We start from the raw sequence: 22,310 nt of genomic DNA, 5'->3' as shown, positions 1-22,310 counted from the left end.
AGGGCATTGTGCTAAAACTAGTGATGAAAAAGCTGTATATCAAGCAAGGTATATGTTTGTCCAAATGTGACCAAGACTTCTCAATAAAGAAAACCTGCAATTTCTTTAAATTGAAGGTTGTCTGGATTTGTATACTCAGTAGAAAATGAAGAACAGCTTCTCTGGATATACCCTGGATGTGTGAGCATTATTAGGATCAGAAATGTGCTTATAAGGTATGAGAAAAGCTTCAACAAGATTAAAGGTTTATAGGTGAAAAGGTTGCCAGAGAATCAGGACAGACCCTCACAAGCTAAATTAAAACAATCTGTCAGTAAGAGAATACTAAAGTACAGCAACTAGTCAGGAGCATGGAACAAAGCCTGAAATATTCAGAGATGATCCCCAATTTAAGTAATTTCTTCCCAATGTAACACCCAAGGTTGTGTAAGTTTACTTTGGTGGAGAAGGACACACACAGGATAGGACTGTTGTTACTTGAGGATCAGCAGGAGTATAAAATACCTCCTTAGAAATGAGGACAGAGAGATAGGCAAGATAAACAGTATGGAGGCAAAACTTCAAGATGCTCAACTGCTCACAACTGTTGGGGAATCAGGAGTCCAAAACCCCTGAAAGCTCTACACAAGAGTCCTCAGAAGCAACAAAAGGATTCAAACCGCCACATCCACTTGGGAGTGGCTTGGCACACGAGGATGACAAGCGACAGTAAGAAGGGTCTGGTCTGGGCAATACTATCAGGACTTTAGAACAGACCTGGAAGAATAGGATAGAAAATCCAGTTTTAAGTTAAGGCCAAATGGATAATAAATCAATAGGGGCTGATAAAATACAAGGCCAACTATTAATGGACAAGGAATAATAAAATGGGCAAGGAACTGGCTAAAGCATCTTCAGGCACTAGGATCAATTCTCAGACTACAAGAAGTTACTGAAGTATAGTTCAGAGACCAATTCTTGAAAAACTCAACCCACGTATTTCCAGTGCTTACCTCAGCATAAAATATGGCATGCTGGTGAATGACAGTACAATGGACAGGAGATGTCAACAGGAAGGAGATCAGAATGTTAGTGAGGGTTCTGACGACCTTATAGAGACCATACCAAACTCATCACCAAGGTCATAGGTTTTTAAGACCCAAGTCATTTCTGCTACAAAACAGAGCCTGTGTGGAAGGATAGGAGTAGAGGAGAACTCTACGCATCCCGGTCAAGTCAAAAGCTGACTGATCAAACATGTCATTTTGCATGGCTCCCACAACCCCAGGTGACAGCTTTTCCCGGCGGAGACAGCAAACCATTTATCTGTATCCTGCTACCTGGCACTAAGACCTCATCTGCATATAAGCATTTATAATTCCATTCACAAATTTATCCTTCTTGAACATAGGTAGCTGACAAAAGTGAAAAGCAAGGCTGACAGAATGGAGAAGACAGAAAGCTTACTTGGAAAAGAGGACTAGGAGTGTTTAATCCAGCTGAAGAGCAGATAGGCAATAAATAAGGAGGAAGATTTATTTTAGGCAAAGGATAATGAGAACCAACTCTATAGCTATGGGCTTTAGTTTTGCGAAACAAGTTACAACACTTATTTGTTGAATTCAGAACAGGTCACACCGAGGAAGTTAGGACTGAAAGATCAAGATGGTACCCGATATATTAAGGGGCTACCACATTTATTTATTCAAGTCCAAAGTAACTCCTAACACAGCAAACATTCACAGTAAGTGCAAGCAAAACTTTCTCAGAAGGTGTTTTTTTAAAAAAAAAATAATCCACTACTTAACTGTTTCTTATTATGAGAATTCATACTCAGTTCCTCTAGCACATCAAGCTTTAAAAACTTAAAGTAAAGCAAAAATTCCTGATGAAGACTAAACATGGGGTCATATGGAAAACAGTAAAGAATTTTGACAGTGCTTTCCACTTGAAAATGTTTTCCCACCATTACACCCAACTAAATCCTGAAGTATTTCTGAGAATTAAAGCCCAATGATTTGTCTCTAGTCTCACACAAGTTACAACTGAAACAAAGATTGTGTATTGTTTGCAGTCACAAATTAGTCATCCACTTAAGCTACTTTTTATTTATCCGTTTCTCACTCCAACTGCCCCCAAGGCCTCTCAAAAGCATATGAAAGATACCACAGTTAATTTTCTTTCAGGGCTTGGGGAAAATAAATTACTACATGGACATCTGTTTGAAGTACGTACACAAAGTTTTATATCTCTTACTTGGAAAAAATTTGAAAGACAGCATATAGTTTTACACACAAAGCTGAATCCTCAAAGTGCAATTTGTAAAATATACATGTTCAATTTGTACAGTACAGGTTGCAGGAAGATGTTCAGAAGAACACATAGGCAGTTGTCACAAATTATTAGCAGCCCTCATTGCATTTTATGTCCATTTCTCTTAACAGTGTTCCAGCCACATTAAATCACCTCATTTCACACATCACAAGCTGGGTAACAAACTATATGCATCAGCTGTTCTCTAGCACTTGGCAATAGCAGGGGGAAAGCCCTCCGCTAGTGTTTTACTGAAGGATAGCTAGCTTCTCAACTATGTCACAGCTGCAGGGTAGCGTATTTGGTCATACAACCATCAATACACAGTAATCTGTTACCCCACATGCTTTCTCTCTTTTGATACACTAGTTTGTTTTGCTTCTGTGAATCGTTAGCCAACACTGCATGCAGGCAAGGCAGGGGTCTTTGATTTTAGGTAGCAGTTTTAGTAAACTAAGACAGTTAGTTGTTATTTCAGGAACAAAAAACATTTTCCAAGATTTCATAAGAGGCTCATATTGACCTTTTGAAATTACTGACCTCACCCTCTCCTTTGGCAGCCAAGTAATTCATTTCTTGTACATCAACAAGCTTGATGATACTGCATGGCATGGGTGCTCCAACATGACCTATCAAATAGAGTACACTTCAATAGCCCGAACGGCTTTTTAGTCAGGTTCTTAAAACAATAAGCTGGTTACATGCTAAAGTAAAAAAAGATGGAAAACCGATTTCTGGTAATACACTACACCGACAACAGTACAGTAATAGATTAAAATTTGCTGGGACTGAAACATTAAATTCTCAGATATCCCTAGAATTTTACAAGCTGACCCATGCACTCAAGCTTGTTTTTTCTTATAATCATGACCTATGCGTACATTTAAGTAGCAAATGTCCTACTATGGGTTTAATTAATAATAATTATTAATATTATATTATTTAAATATGGTATTGTTTCAGTTACAAAGCTAGAGAGGTAACTACTGACAGAAATGCAGACTGTTCGTTCTAACACCAAAAAATGCCGTTTACATTTCTAACACAGTGCTTACATACAGCAGATTCCTATTGTGCAAAAGTTACAAGGGCTGATACTATGACCTCCGCTTTCCTAAATCCACTTCAGCTTGGACAAAGCCTATTAAAAGTTTGGATTACTTAATATTTCCAACTATTTAGGGGTAGAAACTTCAGGAAATCCCTTCAAAACTTTTTTACTTCACATGAAGAAAAACAGAATCTTATGCTTCATGATAGGTGTACTGAAGACTAAATGTGACGAGTGACCTGTATAGTGTCCCGAAACTTAACAGACAGGCAGACCACTAAACACCATACCTGCTGTCCAGTCACCAGGCAGTGACAGTGAGCATCCAGCTGTGCATTCAGTCTGTCCATAACCTTCATAGAACTAGGACATGAAACCAAAGAATTATTTAAGATTCTTATTTTTCAACATAGGATTTCTTCACTAAAATGAAATTAATATTTTGCTTCTTTTACTAGTCGATTAGAGTTTAGCAAAATCCCCAGCATCTTCTGAAAAGAATATCACTGTGTTAAGAGTTTTATCACAATACACAATATTTTAAGTGCTAATATTCCACCTTCAGTTCCAATATTTACTCTGTTTCACATGCTACGTGACACCTGTCTAGATCAAAACAGAAAGCAGAGGGCGCAAGAAGAAGAAACCAAGAACAGCAGCACTAGCAATGACTTCATCCACATCATTTAAGGGCAGGTTTTCCAAGACAGCCAGGAATGGAATCCCTACACGCTATTACAGCTCTGTGATTATTATACACAAGACAGGCTTCCCTTTTCTGTGCAGAACTCATTGCTACACCAGCACACTACTGAAGCACTTCAAGAAGTCACGAAAGCCTCACATTTTAGAGTTTTTTTGTGTTTTCTCTGCTTGGTTTTTTTTTGACACATTTATTCTATCCTGTGCCACTGTTATTCAGATTTTACCTAAAAACACCATACTCTGAAGATAAATGCAACATGTGCAATCTGGTCCTCAGTCTTGTCTTCAAAGCAAGAACACTACAATATCATCACGTTGATTAGATTCTCTACAGTAGTTATGAATAATTCTGTAAGCAAGGCAAGCCCAGAAACTTAAAATCCAAGAACAGTAATTACTGCTTACAGCAGCCCCCTCCAAAACCTTTACCTTAAGCCAGTTCAGCTGGTTACTTCAGTTATAATAAAGACTTTGGGATGAGCACAGAAATCTCAAGGGACAGAGATAAACTCTGGAAAGGAGTATGCACTTTTATAGTCTTCAAGAAGAATGCCAGATAGAGTTTTTTATATATATATATATATATATACACACATACACAGACTACTAGAAATGCTCTAACAAAGCTGGAACCAGGTATTAAAATCTTTGTTTTAAGATTAAAGCCAGGAAACTCACCTGACAGCCAAGAGCTGTTCTCAGGAAGGTCAGTACACTTGCAGATACAGGTGCTGCTCCTGTAACCATCAGCCTTACTTTTCCTCCCAAACTTGCCTACAACAGACACAAGATACTGTGGACACGAAAACCATTTCAGAGAGATTTCCAGAGTCTTTTTTCCATCCTACCCTCAGCCACTATTCACCTACAGTACCACCCACTAGTGCTGAAAGATTAAAGTTTAGCCTCCTATTTGCAAGCTGTCTTTCTTGCAGAGTTTTTAATCTCATTAATGGCTGGAAGAAACAGTATCTCAAACATACAGTATCTACATAGACTATACTGTGGTGTCGCTGCAACGCAGACTGTGCCAAAAGTCTAAAGAGCTTAAGTCACGGACTTAGAGCAATGACTTTATTTTTAACTGCCTTATATCAGCTTCTCATACATCCCGAATGCTATAAAAAGCAGACACATGGGCATGTTGTACAATCAAGGTTAAAGCCACAGCAAGTGAGTGCCAGATATAATAGCAGGCGTAACTTACTAGTGACCAACAGTGAGGAGACAGTAGGGACTAAAGGTGGCACTGTGCCACACTTAGCATTCCTCCTTCAGAAGGACAGCGTTTGCTTTTGCTTTCAAAGTGGCCCAAGAGAGAAGCGCCAGACTGTTTGAGAGTAACTTCCCTAATACAGTTAGCTGGTACTATTAGCACAAAGGGAACTGAAAAAATGAAGTTGGAAATAAAAAGATCGCTTTGATTTTTATTCTGAGTAGCCAGGTAGTCTTTAAACAGTGATGAAAGCCATACCAGATTATAACCATTCATATGGAATTCAGCAATTGCAAACTTAGACTCAGAGACTTCCAAGCATACCTGTATTTTGCGGAAGATTACTTTATCCCAGAAACTGTTATTTCTAACTATACCACTTCTGAGTTCTGCTTCTTTCCTTTTGGAAGCAAAATCCAGCATCCACCTCTTTAATGAAGTATCTGCCTGTCCAAAAATCTATTAAGAAAGATAATTTGTGGTTAGAACTCTCACAGACTGCCATTCCTTTTTTCTTACAGCAGCATGCATAGAGATTTTCAACAGTGAAAAGAAAGTAAATTAAACAATCTTTATTGGTAAGCACCTGAATTCCAGTAAAAAATACTTGTGAATTTTGATTTTGGCCTCCACCTCTGTTCCAGAGATGTTTGCCAAAATTGGCGCCTCTTCTCAAGCTGCATGATGCTGTTCCAGTGCATAGTTTCTTCATCAAAATGAATGAATGAAAAATGAATGTTATACTTTTCTATTCCAGTATGATCAAAATTCAAATTGAGTATAATCCTCAGCATATTCTGAAAAGCATACCATCACAGTACGTAAAGTAACACCGGGTTTTCTGAGGAGATGCAGGTCTCTTCAGAAATGCCAAATGAAGATCTGTCTTGCAGATATAAACTTGCTCTTTGGATGACTTTCCAAAGGCTCCTGCTGGTTGTTCTCAGGAAGCCACAGTAGCAGTCTCAACAGCAGACCACAGATGAGTATACTCACTTGGAAAGAGAAAGACTCAGCAGCTCTTCATCATTGTGGCCCCCCTGCCACCCCAATTTCCCACTTCTTAACTTCACACGCTAGGTCACTGCAAGGCTGAGTGAGGTTGAAACACTGTCATAGAAGTATGAAAGCCTCAGGGTACCAGAGTTAAGAAGCAAGAGGGCATCACGATAGGAGAAGAGAGTCCCAAGCTTTGGCTCTGCTTCTCAAATTCCAGTACAGAACGAGTGAGCAGAATGAGGGGCTATGTTTTAAGCACTACAGGCTGGTCTCAGTGTTTCCTCCCCTCCAAATGGATCCAAGTTGCACCATTTGTTCCTGGGGCCAAACAGAATCTTGTATTACTTGCCATTCCTCTAGTCTCCTGATTAGCACTGTTCTGGCTAAGACAGCCTAGGCAGCTCTGCCATTTCTTTAGCAGTTACAGGACGTCTTTGTTATATCCTTCAATTCCTCCAGCTATATACTAAGAAGAGTCAGTCATCCATATGCAAAAAGGATGATTTAAAATCTCAAGTCCAAGAAAGAGAATCTACTTCTTGAATTTCCATCTCGGATGACCCTGAGCAGGCAAGCAGTACATACAGAAGAGACTGGGGCTGCTGACACACCCTCTCCCCAGCACTCCTGACTGGCTGGTTTATAATTCTGCCTGCTAGAACATGCTGGCTGCTGTGTAGGAAACTTGTATGCGTCCACGCAAACGTAGGCCAACACCTGACCTTGGTTTGCAAATTCCACTCCATGAGTCAGACGCTAAAAGCATGGCATGCAGATGCTAAGCCTCATGTTCTCGTTGTAGACTGGACCTAAATAACTTGCTCAGAGCAGAACAGTAAGCCATTAATCAAGCTAGAGAACCAAGTCCCCCAGTCAGTCAGGCTTTTCAACACTAGTATTTGCTGCCTGAAAGTATTTTAATACAAGCAATACTATTTCCTGCACTTTCAGCTATCTTTTAGCAAGAGATACGTAAGTTTTTGCATGCCATTTTAACATCCCAGAGCACAACAGTTACTCCTAACCTGACAGCACAAACTTCACAAAGTATCTTCAAACTCTGCACAGGTCATGCCTGTAGACTTACCTTGTCAAACATTCTGTTCAACAATCTGGGTACTACAGGAAATACAGTTGGCTGCAGTGTTTTTAGGTCATCCATAAGTAGTCTGATATCCCCTTGAAAGAATCCTATCCGAGCTCCATGGCACAGAACCACACACTGTTAGGAAAAAGGTAAACACTCTGAAAACACAGGATGTATAATGTGTTCGAGCTGTGTATGTACAACAACCCTACGCAGATTAGACTGTGCAGGATCCACCTTAAATCCTCTCAAGCTTCTAGACTAGTTCTGCAGCATTCTCAGACTACAGAATGGGACTAGAAAGACCAAGTAGCAAGACATGCCTAGTGTACACAGGCCAAGGACTGTATAGCACAAAAGCCGCTACCCAAAAAGGGCAGCTGGCCAAATAAGACAATTCTCAGAGGCAGCAAAAGAGTGAAAAGCAGAACCTCTCTATTTTAAATATTTAACAAGCTTATTTAAAAATACGAGACCTTTGTTTGTTCCCTGCTATTTACTAAGAAATTCTGCATTTAAAGTCAATACATCCTATTTACTGGTCCAACAGGGATTTCTGCCTCATGCTACTTTATTTCCATTCTCTTGCACCCTGGTTTTCCTTCCCATTTCATAGGACTGATGGGAACAGAAGATTTGTTGCTAGGTGATCAAGATGCTTTTTAGAAGACTCCAGCAGAGCCACTGCTTACTTCTGCATCACTTCAGACCTACTCCAAGGAAGGCAGACTTAATCCGGTTGTGTTCTATATTCTCTGTTAAGAGTCTAGAAGCTCCACCCACAACACCCATATACCCCCTTTTTGTTTGGGTTTCATTTATAAACACAAGCAGAGTAGAGATGTTGTTAACCTACACCTACTTATTTTTATTTCTTCTGCTTTCTCCATAATACTTTTCTGCCTTCCCTGCCATCAATTCTCATCTTTCCTGCACAAGATATTCAGAATGTCACTTCTCCTTTCCACTTGTGCTTTGCCACCATCTGCTAAAAAGCAGCAAATGCATCAATTCATATGGACTGAGCAGCAACTGCCTTTGCTAGGTGAGAACACATTTGTCCTGTCAAGTTCACTGACCCTTCTAACTTCCCAAGGAAGCCAGAAAAAAAATAATCAGCAAACATTAACTTTACAAGAGGGGTAGTACTCTAAAGACTACTTTTCACAGAGCCTGTGTTCATACCTACCTCAGACAGTAACAAATGTTTTCTCCTTTTTTACCAGAAAGTGTTCTTGCTTAATCTCCTTATGTAAACATACAAGTAATCACCTACTTTGTAAAGACCTCAAATGGCAGAGTAATACTGAGATCCAAGCACTCTCTTCTGATTTTATCCTTTAGAACATGTCCAATCCTGTTTCTACTACATGATCAAGAGCAGAGCTGTTACCTACAGAGTTTGTACCTTCCGATGCAAGACAGGCATCAATAAAACAGACACTGAAGTATAACAGATATCCAGGTCACCGGGGGGCGTGGGGGGGTGGGGAGGGGAAAAAAAAAAAAAAGTGCTGAAAGCCTAAGGGCACCTGCACACCTCAGTTACGCTACATTCCCAATCTTCCTAACATACATATATACACACACATACCCCAGTAAATTTTTGTATGTGTATATATACAGAGTTATGGTAGATAGCTCAGGATTCCTAACTGAAATCACAGGACAATTTCTGGCTCCACATGCCTTTTCACACTTGCATGGAGGCTGTTGTTTCCCTGCACGGATTGGGACAAGACTACCTTCAACATACATATTTGCAATCTCACCTAAGGGAGAGGCATTAATTCAACTTCAAGTATGGTAATTAAATTCCTGTGCCTCTACTGTATACAAGAAGTTTGAGGAAATGGCATCTTTTCAATAATGCGTACCACCTAACTATGGGCTCAGAGGTCCTTAAGTCTTCCAGTATTAAGACAATCTGAGTCCCCTCAACCTCAAAAATTAAGCCCCAGTTTTGGTAAAACAAGTGATCCACGAGAACTTCAACATTTGTCTTTAAATGGCATTAAAAGCTATTTTCATTTTCTGGAAGAGAACTCCACTGAAACAAAAACCCTTTTTATTGAAGTTTCTTGGAAGCAACAGTAAGTTTAACTGATTTAAAATAAGTTTTGTGTAAGCAAGCAGGATGCCACATTATAAAAGAAGGCTTTAAAGTCTGCAGATTAAAGAATGGCATGGATTTTTAATCGTACACTGATTATATTAGAGGGAATTTCTAGGCAGCGTACAGGTACTAAGGGATTGTCTCATGTTCTAGCAGGTCAGTTTCTTATTAACCCTAGCTCTAAGGTTGATGTTTTTATTTCCGCATGAAAACCAGCTGTATAGTACTCACTGGATATTGTCTATGGGATATTGTTTCCCTGCACCTTACCTCAAGCTTTCATACACATGTGCAAGAGTCAAAAAAAGAATAGGACATATTCATAACCACCGGGATTCAAGAGACAGGCATTCTGTAAGACAAGCGAGCTTCTCAACAGTTCAGTACAAACAGATGCTTACCTCTACAATTCTCTCAAACATATGAGCCAAGGGCAGGAATGATATCAGAACATCATCAGAGGAAGGCATAAATGTTTTCTGAAAGTGTTGGTAAAATTTAAAGTTAATTCTCATTGATTCTCTATTTTGCCCAAGTTAAACACAACAGTGAAACCTAGCGTCTAATCTCTAAACCACAGCCCTCACTTCAGTTTTGTCAGTAATGAAGCTGCATTGTCTTTCATTCGTTAAGGAAATTACAGCACTGACAACCAGCATGAGTAACACACACTGCAGAAACAGTAATCTGTTAGATTTGACTACAGTGACCAGATTATTACACTTTATCATTCATATGATTACAAATAGAAACAAATTCTCATAGAAACCACAGAAAGTTCTATTATACACATTGGGAGGGAGGAGGAATGAAAAAGGCTAAAGCAGTACACCTCAGGGGTTTAAAAAAGAAACACACACTGTTTCTTAGATCAGAAGATTTGCTTATGCAATTTACCATGAGGTTGATATCAAAAGTAGCTTACATGATTTAGTTGTGAGACTAGTTGCTTAACTTAAAAACAATTCTATATGTAGAGTACTTGGCAAAATAAGTACAATTCTATTTTTAATTACATCTGTGTGTGTTAGAACTGTCTTCTTAGCTAACCTGCAGATGAACTTTACGGTAGTCTCAAGTAAACTAAAAGTTAACAATGTATCAAGTAAAAATGCTTAAGAGTTGTGCTGCTTGCTCATTTAAGGGCTTTAAGTATTTCGGGGGGTTAAAATAAATTATAGCTTCTCCCATCCTTAGTGGAAAAGGCTAGCCTCTACACAAACCTGTTGATGCAGAACTTCCACTAATGACAAACACTGTAAGCCCACGGCAGAATGTAACGCAGATCCACATCGGGATCTTTTAACGTTTGGTTTGTGTCAGACCAATTTGTAAATCCATGACCCTGACAGAAGAAACCAGGAAACATTGATTTCTGACCTAGCATGGGCAGAGTGCTGTCAAGTTATATTTTCACTTGGATCTTACTAAAAGTTAAGACCAAAGTTAATGAGATTTCACTGTTGGTTTTACTCCTGAGATTATTTCCCTTACACAAATCCACAATGTTAACCTTTGCAGTTTACCTCTGTAGTTTTCACGAAAGCTGAAGCATTGCTGACTATGTTTTGATGAGTGATCATAGCTCCTTTAGGGTTTCCTAAGGAAGAAGCACATCAGGATGCAACAGTGAAATTTTAAGATACTTCTGATTTTACCACTGTTTGGTAACTTATCTAATAGCATTTCAGTCAATCAGTCCCTTCTTTGACATTAATATCTTTCTCGTGTATCAATTAAAGGCAGAGAACTTGCTAACACACTGGCAGGTAAAGATGCAGCTATCAAACCCAGACTTAATTTCTGATCTCACATCTGCTTTAAAAGTGTAGCTTGCCATTGTACCCTTCCCTTTTGCTCCCTGCCAGTGTTGCATATTAACTCACAAATGTAAAGTGTGACAGCTAGACAGTCTGTTTTGGTCTTACAGCAAGGTTGATCAGGGCCAAGGAACAAATTTTGCTAATACAGTACAAAAAAAAACCACTATGGAAGAATTGAAAGTCTGAAGCCTGATGCAGAGCCTTTATTGTAATGGAGATACCGGTTCAGTACTTACTTCTAAGCCCAAAAATGTAACACTTCCACCCCCCAATGCTGCAACTCTGTATTGATCAATGGAGAAAAAAATAAATAAATAAAAAAACCACACAACACCAAAGGGAGCCTTACCATAAAACTTCCCCAGCTACTACTTGCCAAAAAGATGCAGCAGCCGGGGAGAGTCTTAAAAAAAAAAAAAAAAAAAAAAGTAGGAGGGCTTCTGAATTAATTTTGCACGCACAGGATTATAAATTCTGCATAATGTAATGAGGTGTACCTGTCGTTCCACTGGTGAAACAGATGACTGCTAGATCTTCTGGCTTTGGAGGCTATGAGAGTTAAGAAAGTATTAGCATAAATAAGGTAACAAGGAAAAATATGTTCCTGGACAAAACACAGAAATATTAGTGTTACTTTTGAGCTATAGGAGATTTGCTAGTTTAATCTACAGAACGCTATCCAGCTTCAGATTGCCACTTGAACTAACTTCATACTTACCATAGGTTTCTGCCTGTGTGTTCTTCCCAGCTCCTACGGAAAGGAGAGAAAGGGGAGAGAAACAGTACAGACATGAGCATGTAACTTCTTTGCTTTAAATTTATCAGACCAACATTACCAAACACCATAATATTCCGTTATTTAGACTGCCTGTAAAGGCATTTTAGCTTATAAAAAGAGTAACAAAGGCTTTAAAGGACATTTTAAAGTTATTCTGTAACCACCATGTTTTACAAATACAGAAGTAGTACAACTCAGATTTTTTGTTTCCAGCTAGTAAAGCAGAAGCCACTCACTAGATACGCTCAAGGTTAAGCAGTGTCACAGCAAGCCACAGCAGGCAATCAAGTCCATACATCATGTAGAAGACATATGCCACTAACAACCATTGAACAGATTGAGCAAGACTCATCTCAGTAAGCACCCCACACTAACATCACTGCTTGTGAGAAGGAAGACAAGTTTCTCTGTGAAGGGTCATTGATGATTTGTACTCCTCTCATACTGAAGAGTGGAGACAGAGCGCAGGACTCTCTCCTCTAGAACCTCTTCTTCCCTCTCCCTCCTTACGATTATTCAGGCCTGACCGTTATGATATTCTTTAGGCAGGAGGGAGTGGATATCAAAAGGATCCTTTTATCATCAAGGGCATAAAGATTAAGATGAAAGACTTGAAAGCTGATGTCCAATATCTGTGAGCTTTAAAGTTTCAAATCAAGGTTTATTACTGTCATGCCCATTTAAGACTAGAAACAATACCAGCCTAAGAGCTTGTAGAATAGGATCAGAGAGCCATTTAGGTTGGAAAAGATCACCAAGTCCAACTTGTAACCCTAATGAAAATGGACCTTTTCTAAAGTATAGCTTTGGAATCACCCTTTGAGAGCAGACACATCAACCTCACCATTGCCTTCACATTCCAAGTACACAACAATGGCACTATGCATTTCTTTACTAGCCCTAGACTTCCTTTAGCATGATGATGTACCTCTTTAGCTTACCCAAAGAGGTTTAACAAAAAACAAGGAGTGTCCAGAACACAGGTAACATTCCCATCCTTGTAAGTTTACCCTTTTGAAACAGGACCATTATGCAAAAATTTGCCACTAAGACAATGCAGCTGCCTGCTCAAAACTGTCTGCATTTCATACCAGAAGGTAAATACTTCGCTACAGCCTGTTTTGAGTAAGATCTGGTACTTGCTGAACATACAGCTAAGATCTCCACACGCTTCTTTTGATCTCCTAGAACAGAACTCCAACATCTCTTCCTATTGAAAAGCCGTTTATTCACAGCTCCACAGCTCTAAGTAACCACAGCATAACATACAGATATTGGCCACCAGAAATCAAGCTTATGGCACCTGGGAGGTACACAAAGGAATGGGTCACACAACCTATAAACCACAGCTGAGAAATAAGATCAAGCCAGAAATCCAGAAAACAAGTATTGAAAGCTACAAATAGTCACTCTATTCTAATCTAAGCTCCTAAAGAGTTCATAGTTGCCCTTTGTGTGTCGCTAAAAGCCTCTATCCCTTAAAAAAAGAAAGGGAAAACTCATTACGGCTCACTGAAACACTATGAAAAATATTTCAGTTTGCCCAAGTCCTGAGATTTCGACAAGAGTGTCTGGGAGCACCTATTACTACATTAATCCAAAAATCAAGTGTTGTTAAGAGCTACAAAGTACTACTGGAAGTCACTGAAGTATCTAAACTTCTAACTTAAAGATAACATTCACCCCCTGGTTTTGTTTTTCTGCAGCCAGAAGATGCAGTGGAAAGCATCTTCCTCTGCCAAAAACTGGAGTTCAACTCAAGGAAAGAAACTGATTTTAGTGTACCAGCTTGCAGCTGGACATACCTTTTTCCAAGTTTAACTCAACCCTTTCCCAGTGCGCTGTAAGTCACTTACTCTGCATAATGTTTTCAGCCCCATGCCAACCTGGCAGTCTTGCTGAGGCTAGTTAGCTGCCATACAGTTAATCAGCTTTTAAAAGACATGCTGGCATTTTTGTGTCTTTACCAGGAGATGGCCCTGTTAACATAGCAGTTAAGACTGCTATGAAAACAGGTTCAGTGAAACAAAGCATTTCACACCAGTTACTGCCACCTGCACAAGACACACACTCTTACTTGGAGACACCCAAGTCTTAGTGAGCCAAGTCTTCACTAGAACAGCTGGAACCAGGCTAAACCAAATTTCATAACCTCACAGTAAAGATGTACTTTATGCAATTTGATCCGGGAACAGAGTTCTCTAAATCATGAGTGAAGTTATGAAATAAACTTGCATAAGAGACCTATGCACACAAAGTATCTACAAGCAAAACCAAGACTCGAACATTATGAGGTGGCTAAGCAAAATGGTTTCTACTTCCAAAGCCGGGAAGTCTCACTGCCCTACATTACTATAAGCTTACGCTGGAACAGTTTAGTGCCATTTTCCTCCTCCCCCATAAAACCTTTTGTAGATTCACTGGACAGGGGAAAATGCCTTTTTTTGCAAGACCAAAACCTACACAGGCTCTTTTTGAAATAAGTATTTCTGAAGTATTAGTCACAGTATATAATTATCATGCTATTGCTTCGCACGGGCAAGCCTTAACACTCCGATCTGGTGTTTAGTCTGGACGATGTTAACAAGCTTTCGTTCTGCCATCTCGGCATATACACTTTTACATTTTGAGCATTGCAAAATACTATTAGCAAGTTGTTTTTCTTTTTTTAATTCTTTTTTGAGTAAACTTCAACCCATGAGATAGCTAAGTATTTTGCAACTAATCTACCACATTTTGTTCCCAGTCCTAAAATCCGTCTAACAGACACAGTCTTCTTCCTCCACAAGTAAATGGGACGAAAGCAGTGAAGTGGGTTAAGTGTGCTTACCTCTATTTCTCTCATGCTGAAGATTTCCACCCCACACTTTTTGCCACGCTGCACAAGATCCGTGCCAAAAGACTCCATGATAACAATGGTGTTGAGTATTGGAGTTTCCCCTTTTTCCACGCTGGTTAGCAGAAGTTTGGCCTTGTCAGGTTTGTCACAGAAAACCAATGACAAGTCAGCTGGTGAAAGAGAAACACAGTATAAATATGACAAGTTATGTTTAGACTAGATCCATACATATTTCAGGAGATGGTAATGGAAGACTTCTGAAGAAGGCTACAGTTCCGCCCTCAGTCAGCTCTGCCATCACACGTGCAGCTGCTGAAACTGGCCTACCTTTGTTCACAATATATGTAATTGCTTCCGTTCCCAGTGTATCATAGAGTGGCACCACCACCATGGAGAATGCATAGCATCCCTGTTCAATGATAACCCACTGCACAAAACAGAAAATATGCAAGTCACTATGTGTTTGCTTACCATAACAGACCCAAGACAGACTCATATTTGGATTTTAACAAGGAAGCTAACAGGACAGAGCTCATTTGAGCAAGTCTTTCTGAAAAAAAAAAAAAAAAAAAAAAAAAAAGTGGCAGTTTATATAATTTGTTTACTTAGAAGACCTACTGAATTTTTATCGGTGGAAGGAAGAAAGGAAAAAAAAATAAGAAATAAGGAGCTATGGGAAAGAATCCAATCCAATAAAATTCAGCCCTGCCCCTAGGAGTAATTTTAAGCACTTCTGAAAAAGCAGTTAACATTAACTGTCTCCTTAGTTTACCTATTAACAGAAAGACTTTGAGTAAGGGTACAGTATTTTTTCCTTGGTTTTAGGTTAGAGGTAGCCAAAGCCTTCAATATTCTGTATTACTATGGTATATGAATCAGTGAAGGGCTTGCTCATGTCTTGCCACGCATTAAATTTATATACACAGAGTATTCTTAACCCTACATTACCTGCATCTCATTTGATGGCCAGACATGCAACACAGGCAGTTAAACTGAAGTCTTTTAGAAAGCCAGCCCCAGAAAGTTCCTCAGCATTTCTCAAGACTAACCATTCTTCTTTAAAGGAATTTAATCTGAAGACTTCTATAAAAAAACCAATTATATCCCTGCAAACTGCTATAAGTAGGATTTGCCTGCTAATGAGTGCAGTACTCAAACAGAATAGATATTGCAGCCTTATTTTGTGTGATACAAGCTGGCAATGCTTTATAGAAAGCCTGATTTCATTCAAAGTACCATTAAGATAAGATAGTCATGCAATTCTTTTTCTGGATAGTATTTGTTTGGTATAGTTTGTAAACAACTAGCTACACCAAAATACAGAGTAGTATGCGACTCCTGAAAGGGGAGCCTCTGGACACACAAAGAGGCCAGTATAACTGGAACATTTCAGTTTTTCCCCATCAAAAAGTGACAAAAATTCTCAGACACAGTACATTTAGTCAGTTCCAGTGACACGAACAAAACAACGTGAGTCTTTAAAAATTATCAGAACTTACAATTCAACAAGCACTGCATTAACAAGAGTGCCTGTTTCTCTTCCCCACCCCTAGACTTTGTCACACTTTCCAGTATTTTTGTAGGACGCTAGCCAGTTTCCTCACCCTCGTATGATGACAAACTTAAATATCATTCAGCTGGTTATTCCATATAGTATCTAATACAGAGGCTATGTTAAAGTTGCTAAACCTCAGTTTTACAAAGGGGCAAGTTTCCTAAAGTTCTCTACTGACTGAGACAGCCTTAAATGCAGGGAATTTTTCTGAAAGTATTTAAGCAATAGGCAAGTTGTACACCTCTTATCCAAAAAGACTTCTTATAAAGCTAGTACAAGGCCAGATAACAGGTAACTAGACTTTCATGCAGATGTTAGACATACTGGTAAGTCTAAGCAGGCACACCTATACCAGCCATGAAAGGATCCACTGAGTATTTCTTCCTATATAGCATCCCCCTCTAAGTGTAAGAAGGGGGCACCTGTATTGCCCTTCAGCAGCCTGAAGTTTAGTAGTTACTTTAATAGAGTGGGGGTCTACTACAGTGGACTTCAAAAGCTGCATACAGCGATAAAAGCTTCTGTTGCAGCCTCCATTCTCAATACAACTTTATTTTCTGGACTACAAAGACATTTTACTTCCATTTTTGCTCCTAAAGTTAAGAGTATTTAAATACCAATATCAAACCTTGACACTCGAGATCTCTCTCAAAGCCCAAGCCAGCAACTAGTACTGAATACAGACAACAGTCTGAAAGCTTCAGTTTGCTTTTTCTGATGTGGCTCTGATCTTGAATTAAGGGACACTATCTCAGTGTCCTGTTTTCTCAATCCAGAACAACTTCCTTGCTTGTGGAAGAGATGATCTGTTTTCAAGTTACAAAAACAGAAAGTAGTATTTTTATTTCTAAATCCAAGTTTGGTTTTCAGTGACTATTTAAGCACGTAACATGCTAGGATTTTCCCCATTAGGGGATTTTCCCAGTTTTTCCCTGAACTGACAAATGTGAATCATTTCACACCCAAAAAAACCAACTTCACATAATCTCCTGTCTGGATTAGCGATTATGTTGGAGATGTCACAACACCCATCCAGTACTTTTCAGCAGGGAAAATCCCAGATTTATAATTGCTGGTTTAAACAAGTCTTTCCAGCTCATTCCAGACCCAACTCAAAGCCTGCTGGAGCAATGCAACTCAAGCACATTTTGTCTCTGTGATCCAAATGCAGACCACGTTACCGTGCTCTCCTTCAGAAAACGCACTGACCCAGCAGTTGAGGACTATAGGTCTATAGAGAAACAGTTCAAACTGGCACAACACTAACACCTGGCTCCCTTTTTTACTTCCAGTTCCTAATGTTACAAGCACAGGAGACTGAACTGCAGAGTCTGTAATATCAGGTCATTTAACAACCTCCTAGTTGGAGATATCCCAGCCTTTTTAATTACAGAAAAAAAACTGTAGCTGTTAGAACTGGAATTCCAGCAGGAAAATCCCAGCAGCAAACTACTACAGATTGAAGAGTCTGGAAAAAAATATTTTTCTTCATCTGTACAAGGCTAGAGTTAGGGGTTTTTTTGTGGTGTAGGTTGGGAGAGGAGGAATGGGGTGAAGGTCACTCGTCACACAGCTTGCATTTTAATGACAGCAGAGAAGGCTCAGTGACAAACTGAAATCAGAAGGAATCCAACAGCAAGCTGTTGTCCAGCATGACCGAGACACTGATACAACTTATAACCCTGTCAACACTGTAGATGGCTCCAGATAATGGCATCCAGCTGGGAAATTTATCAAGAGGGACAGCATATTTTTGACAAAATTTAAGAACTAGTCTCCTGTGTTAATACAGATTTGGATTGAACTAGCTTAGCGCAGCAAGTACTAGCTTCAGCTACTAAGCACATAAACATAGGTTAGAAAAATTCAGTCCTATAATATAGATTTAATAAACAAGTCTAGAGAAGAAATCTTTCCTATTTCATAACATTTTTAGAAACAGCAATTTGGAACGACTTCTGAGTTAAAATGGACACACTAGCTAATCAATCTAAATCTCCCCACAGTTCTCAGGTTCATAACATCATTTTGCTTTGTCAGGTGATCATCTTTATGTCACTTTCTTTAGTCTTTCTGTCCCTTTATTAAACTACAATTAATTTTCGATTTTTGCCTTCATCAGCAGTTCTCCTTCCCAGAATCTTTGTGCCCAGGGCTTCTGGCAGAGATAGAACTATCACCTTTAGCCATCTTCTATTTGTCCAAGTATTTAATAGTTACGTGTTTCTTTGTGTTTTGAAGGGTTTAAACACCTCCTTGTGATTTCCAACCACTTTAAATTACCTTGTACTCTAACATCACTTTTTATGTTAAAGCAAGTGATGATTACATTCACCAAGTACCACACTAGCTTCCCATTAAACAGGCATCCTCTATAAACTGGAAAGGAAAGAGAATTAGTTAAGTTCTTCTGGATTCCCCGATTCTCTTCTTGCTCTCCAGCCTTCTGCATTCAGCTCTGGGAGCAAAAAAACAATATAAGACACCAACACTTGTGTCAATCATCAGTTTTGGTTCTTAGCTGAAGATGCCATGTCTATGGTTTGTGAGTCTACAATACCAGCCTGTAACCTTTTCCCAACACCAAATGCACTCGTAGTAGTGAAGATCAGTACACTGCCAAAAAGCAACAGATATAGGAGTGGCCACTTCTACAGCAGCTAGGCCACCAAGATACACACTGTCAATTAAGTTACCTCAGGTCTGTTTTGTGAGAAGATTCCTACATATTGAACTTGAGATGGTTTGAAGCCTCGATGGAGCAATGCAGAGCCCACACACTCAGCTCTGTCTAAAACCTAGAGAGGCAAATAAAGACAGAAGACAAAAACCAAAAAGAGAGCAAGCTCATCAGTATATAACCTTCAACATTATTTTACTTTAAGTCTTACAAAAAACCCCAAACCAATAACTAGTATGAAGTAAAACTATTTTGGATGCCCTCTGTGACTTTGATAACCTGAATACTGCAGTGCAATTACACCACGTGGATTGTAGATACTATACTTACACTTAATACGCAGCAGAAGAGACAATCCAGCTTGACTTGAAAGTGTTAAGTGTAAGCTTAAGTCTTAAGCCCACATACACAGAAAAGGCTGTTTTATCTGTATTAAACCCTAGAAGTGACCCTAGAATGATTCGTCATTATATTTCTGCTCGGTCACAAGTACTACATATGCCATCCTTCTGCTTCATTCAGTGCCTATGGGAATAGCATTTTTCCCTTCAAAAAGTGTAAGAATAATAAGGCAAAACCCAGCTAGTTCTACAAACACAGCTTGGGAAGGCAATTTCCTAAATTCTTTCCATACAGCACATGACCTGAATCCATGTTAGTCACATGACTCAAACTGCAAAGCTTTATTAAAGAGAGGTTGCACTTTACATGTGCCCAGCAAAATCACCTTGAAAAAAGTGAGGTCTGATACACGCAAAAGGCGTTTAATGACCTTAACAGTATGCAGCAGCAGGAGAGGTTTATGCAAATTTGGAGACAATAACTGCTTAAATCAGGAACAACCTGAAAGTGCACAGCTGTTAAAGCATTTGCATAAAGTATTTTTAGCAATCACGAAGGAGCATGCTGCTAGTTAGAAGCCTAACGCCCTCTCCAGCCATCATTCAGCACTGTGGAGAACACATTGTCAAGAAGCACAAGCAACATCTGTAGACAGAACTTTGCCCGGTGTAAAATGACACTTTCAGAAGCAAACATCTGAAGTAGCAGCAGTCAGAGTCCCTGAATACTACTTCAAAGCTGCAGCCACAGTGTCCAAGCTCTAAACATCAGCAATGAGGTGTTGAAAGCTGCCAAGGTAACTCAAAAAATTCTGTAATAAAACTGTTAATAAACAAAGTAAGCGAAGGAGATACTCTTCTCCACCTTGCACATATTTGAGGCTGTTCCTTTAAGATACTGTAATAGGAACTAGAACCTTTCTGCAATATTCTTCTACTATTTTAAGACATCTACAAATGATTAAGATTTGTTATACTGCATTACTGGATGTTGTAACAATGGTCTCAGCAAGCAAAAGCATTAAGTTAGACAGACTACTTACTTCTTTATAGGAGATCCACTCATACGGCTGGTTTGGTTTTCTAACACCTAGACATGGACCATTATCTAAAAAAGATAACCAAAAGTTAATCAAAGTTCAACCCCTGACTCCTCTGTCCTGACACCACACTAACCACACTCTCAGTGTTAAGCATCTAGATTTTTTGCAGACAGCTTCAGAAGGCAAACTTTTTGTTTTTATTTTTTAGAGGGGAGACAGGGAGGGAAGCTGGGGAAGGACAGAGGCAACAAGGTTAGCTTAGGCTAAGGAGCACAGCACTGACTTCATTCACACAACTCTGCTTCACAGGAGATCACAGTTAAATCTGCCTTCAAGAATGCTCACTTAATACATTTTTATTGTTAGGTAGATATCCCCTATCCCCAACTCCACTTCAAGAGAGCCCAGACCTTTAGTTCTATACATTATTTTTGAAAATATTGATTTTAATTTTAGACTTACTTGATACTTGCACACCCCTTTGGAAGATATCATAAGCTGTCCTCACATCATCGTAGTAGCAAACCAACAGTTCATCACTGTTAAGAAGAGATGACCTTCGAGCATGCTCACCACCCTAAGAAAACCAATTAGGAAGGTTAGACACATTTGGTTATAAATTAATTTCCTGAAGGAATAAAATCACCTTATCCGTTAAGTTTAGTTATGAGCCTTGGCAAATTCTGCTTGAGACAACTGTTCCTTTTCACCACCAGAGGAGAGATCTCTGCAAGGTTTCCTAGGACATCATTGAAAGAATCAGACTGCTCCCTGCATTACTAAAAACGTGTCAGGCAAAGTCTCATTCCTCAGCTACCTACAATACGCAGAACCAATGAGAACAACAGAACACCCTTAGACAGTCCTTACTAGACACACAGGTTTTCTTAAGAAAAGTTTTACTCTATTATTGCAGGATATAGCATAATTAATTCCATCAAGCTTTCTAAATCACTCCAGCCTCAGAGCTCTCTAGATACAATATTAATGCTGAGATCCTAATCTCCTTTTCCAATTAAGATTACAAAACATAATCACGCTTCAAACTATGGTTTCAAAGTCTAAAGGATTTTAAGGGTGGCCAACAACACCCTAAACAAGTGTTTTCATAAGTAAAATACTCCATGGCAGATTCAATTGGATTAAAGGACTCAATTTTTTAATTCCAGCTTGCAAAAAAAGGTTTCCCCCTGATCTCTAGTTAGAGGCAGTCAAGACAGTACTACCTTGAAGATTAAAATCACCATTTTTCAGCAGGTAAGCATTTATATAGGCTACAATTGGAAGTCGATACAAGAATTTAGTAGTTCATAGTTTTAACATCACCTTTTTTAGATTAACTGATGAAATAATCTCATTTTCTATCAATCAGGTTTCACAAATTGCAGTTACGCAAGTACTATTGGACCACAGTTATTGGGTCCTACAAGCAAGTTCTTCGCAGGGAGAGCCTAGTGGTTAAACAAAGGGTCTTGGGTAAACTTTGCGTAAGATTCCCTCTCTTATCAGTGGTTGTAGTCAACACCCGGCTCTTTCACAAGTCAAATCCTGGACTAACTAAATCTGTGCCTGAATTGTCCATCATCCACAATGTCAAAAACCTATTCATATGCAATCATAGGCCCTCCCCAGCCATTGGCTTATTTTCCTGTTTTCAAACTATTCTGGAAGACCAGAAAACATCTGTTCCACGCAGAAGCTAGATAACCTCCCGTTTATCTGCAGAAGATGTCATATTGCCCACGTCCACAGAAAGGAGGTAGCACATTATAAAAGGCACAGAGA

General features: G+C 39.2%; 1 protein-coding gene across 2 annotated transcripts in view; it reads right to left on the bottom strand.

Annotated features, from left to right (window-relative positions):
* ACSL1 (acyl-CoA synthetase long chain family member 1) overlaps window positions 1-22,310 on the bottom strand; it is a 42,686-nt gene that overhangs the window by 3,581 nt on the left and 16,795 nt on the right. For both annotated transcript variants that reach the window (XM_056326308.1, XM_056326307.1), the window contains exons 3-16: window positions 20,988-21,102; window positions 20,526-20,590; window positions 19,158-19,259; window positions 15,234-15,333; window positions 14,898-15,076; window positions 12,008-12,040; window positions 11,787-11,838; window positions 10,993-11,066; window positions 9,868-9,945; window positions 7,351-7,485; window positions 5,589-5,723; window positions 4,727-4,822; window positions 3,634-3,706; window positions 2,833-2,921 (exon numbers count right to left, since the gene is read on the bottom strand). In XM_056326308.1, coding sequence (XP_056182283.1) covers window positions 2,833-2,921; window positions 3,634-3,706; window positions 4,727-4,822; window positions 5,589-5,723; window positions 7,351-7,485; window positions 9,868-9,945; window positions 10,993-11,066; window positions 11,787-11,838; window positions 12,008-12,040; window positions 14,898-15,076; window positions 15,234-15,333; window positions 19,158-19,259; window positions 20,526-20,590; window positions 20,988-21,102 — 1,326 coding nt within the window. The remainder of the gene's footprint in view (window positions 1-2,832; window positions 2,922-3,633; window positions 3,707-4,726; window positions 4,823-5,588; window positions 5,724-7,350; window positions 7,486-9,867; window positions 9,946-10,992; window positions 11,067-11,786; window positions 11,839-12,007; window positions 12,041-14,897; window positions 15,077-15,233; window positions 15,334-19,157; window positions 19,260-20,525; window positions 20,591-20,987; window positions 21,103-22,310) is intronic.

The sequence above is a fragment of the Falco biarmicus genome, chromosome 1, assembly GCF_023638135.1.
Source record: "Falco biarmicus isolate bFalBia1 chromosome 1, bFalBia1.pri, whole genome shotgun sequence".
NCBI lineage: Eukaryota > Metazoa > Chordata > Aves > Falconiformes > Falconidae > Falco > Falco biarmicus.
This window is presented reverse-complemented; position numbering and strand designations above follow the sequence as displayed.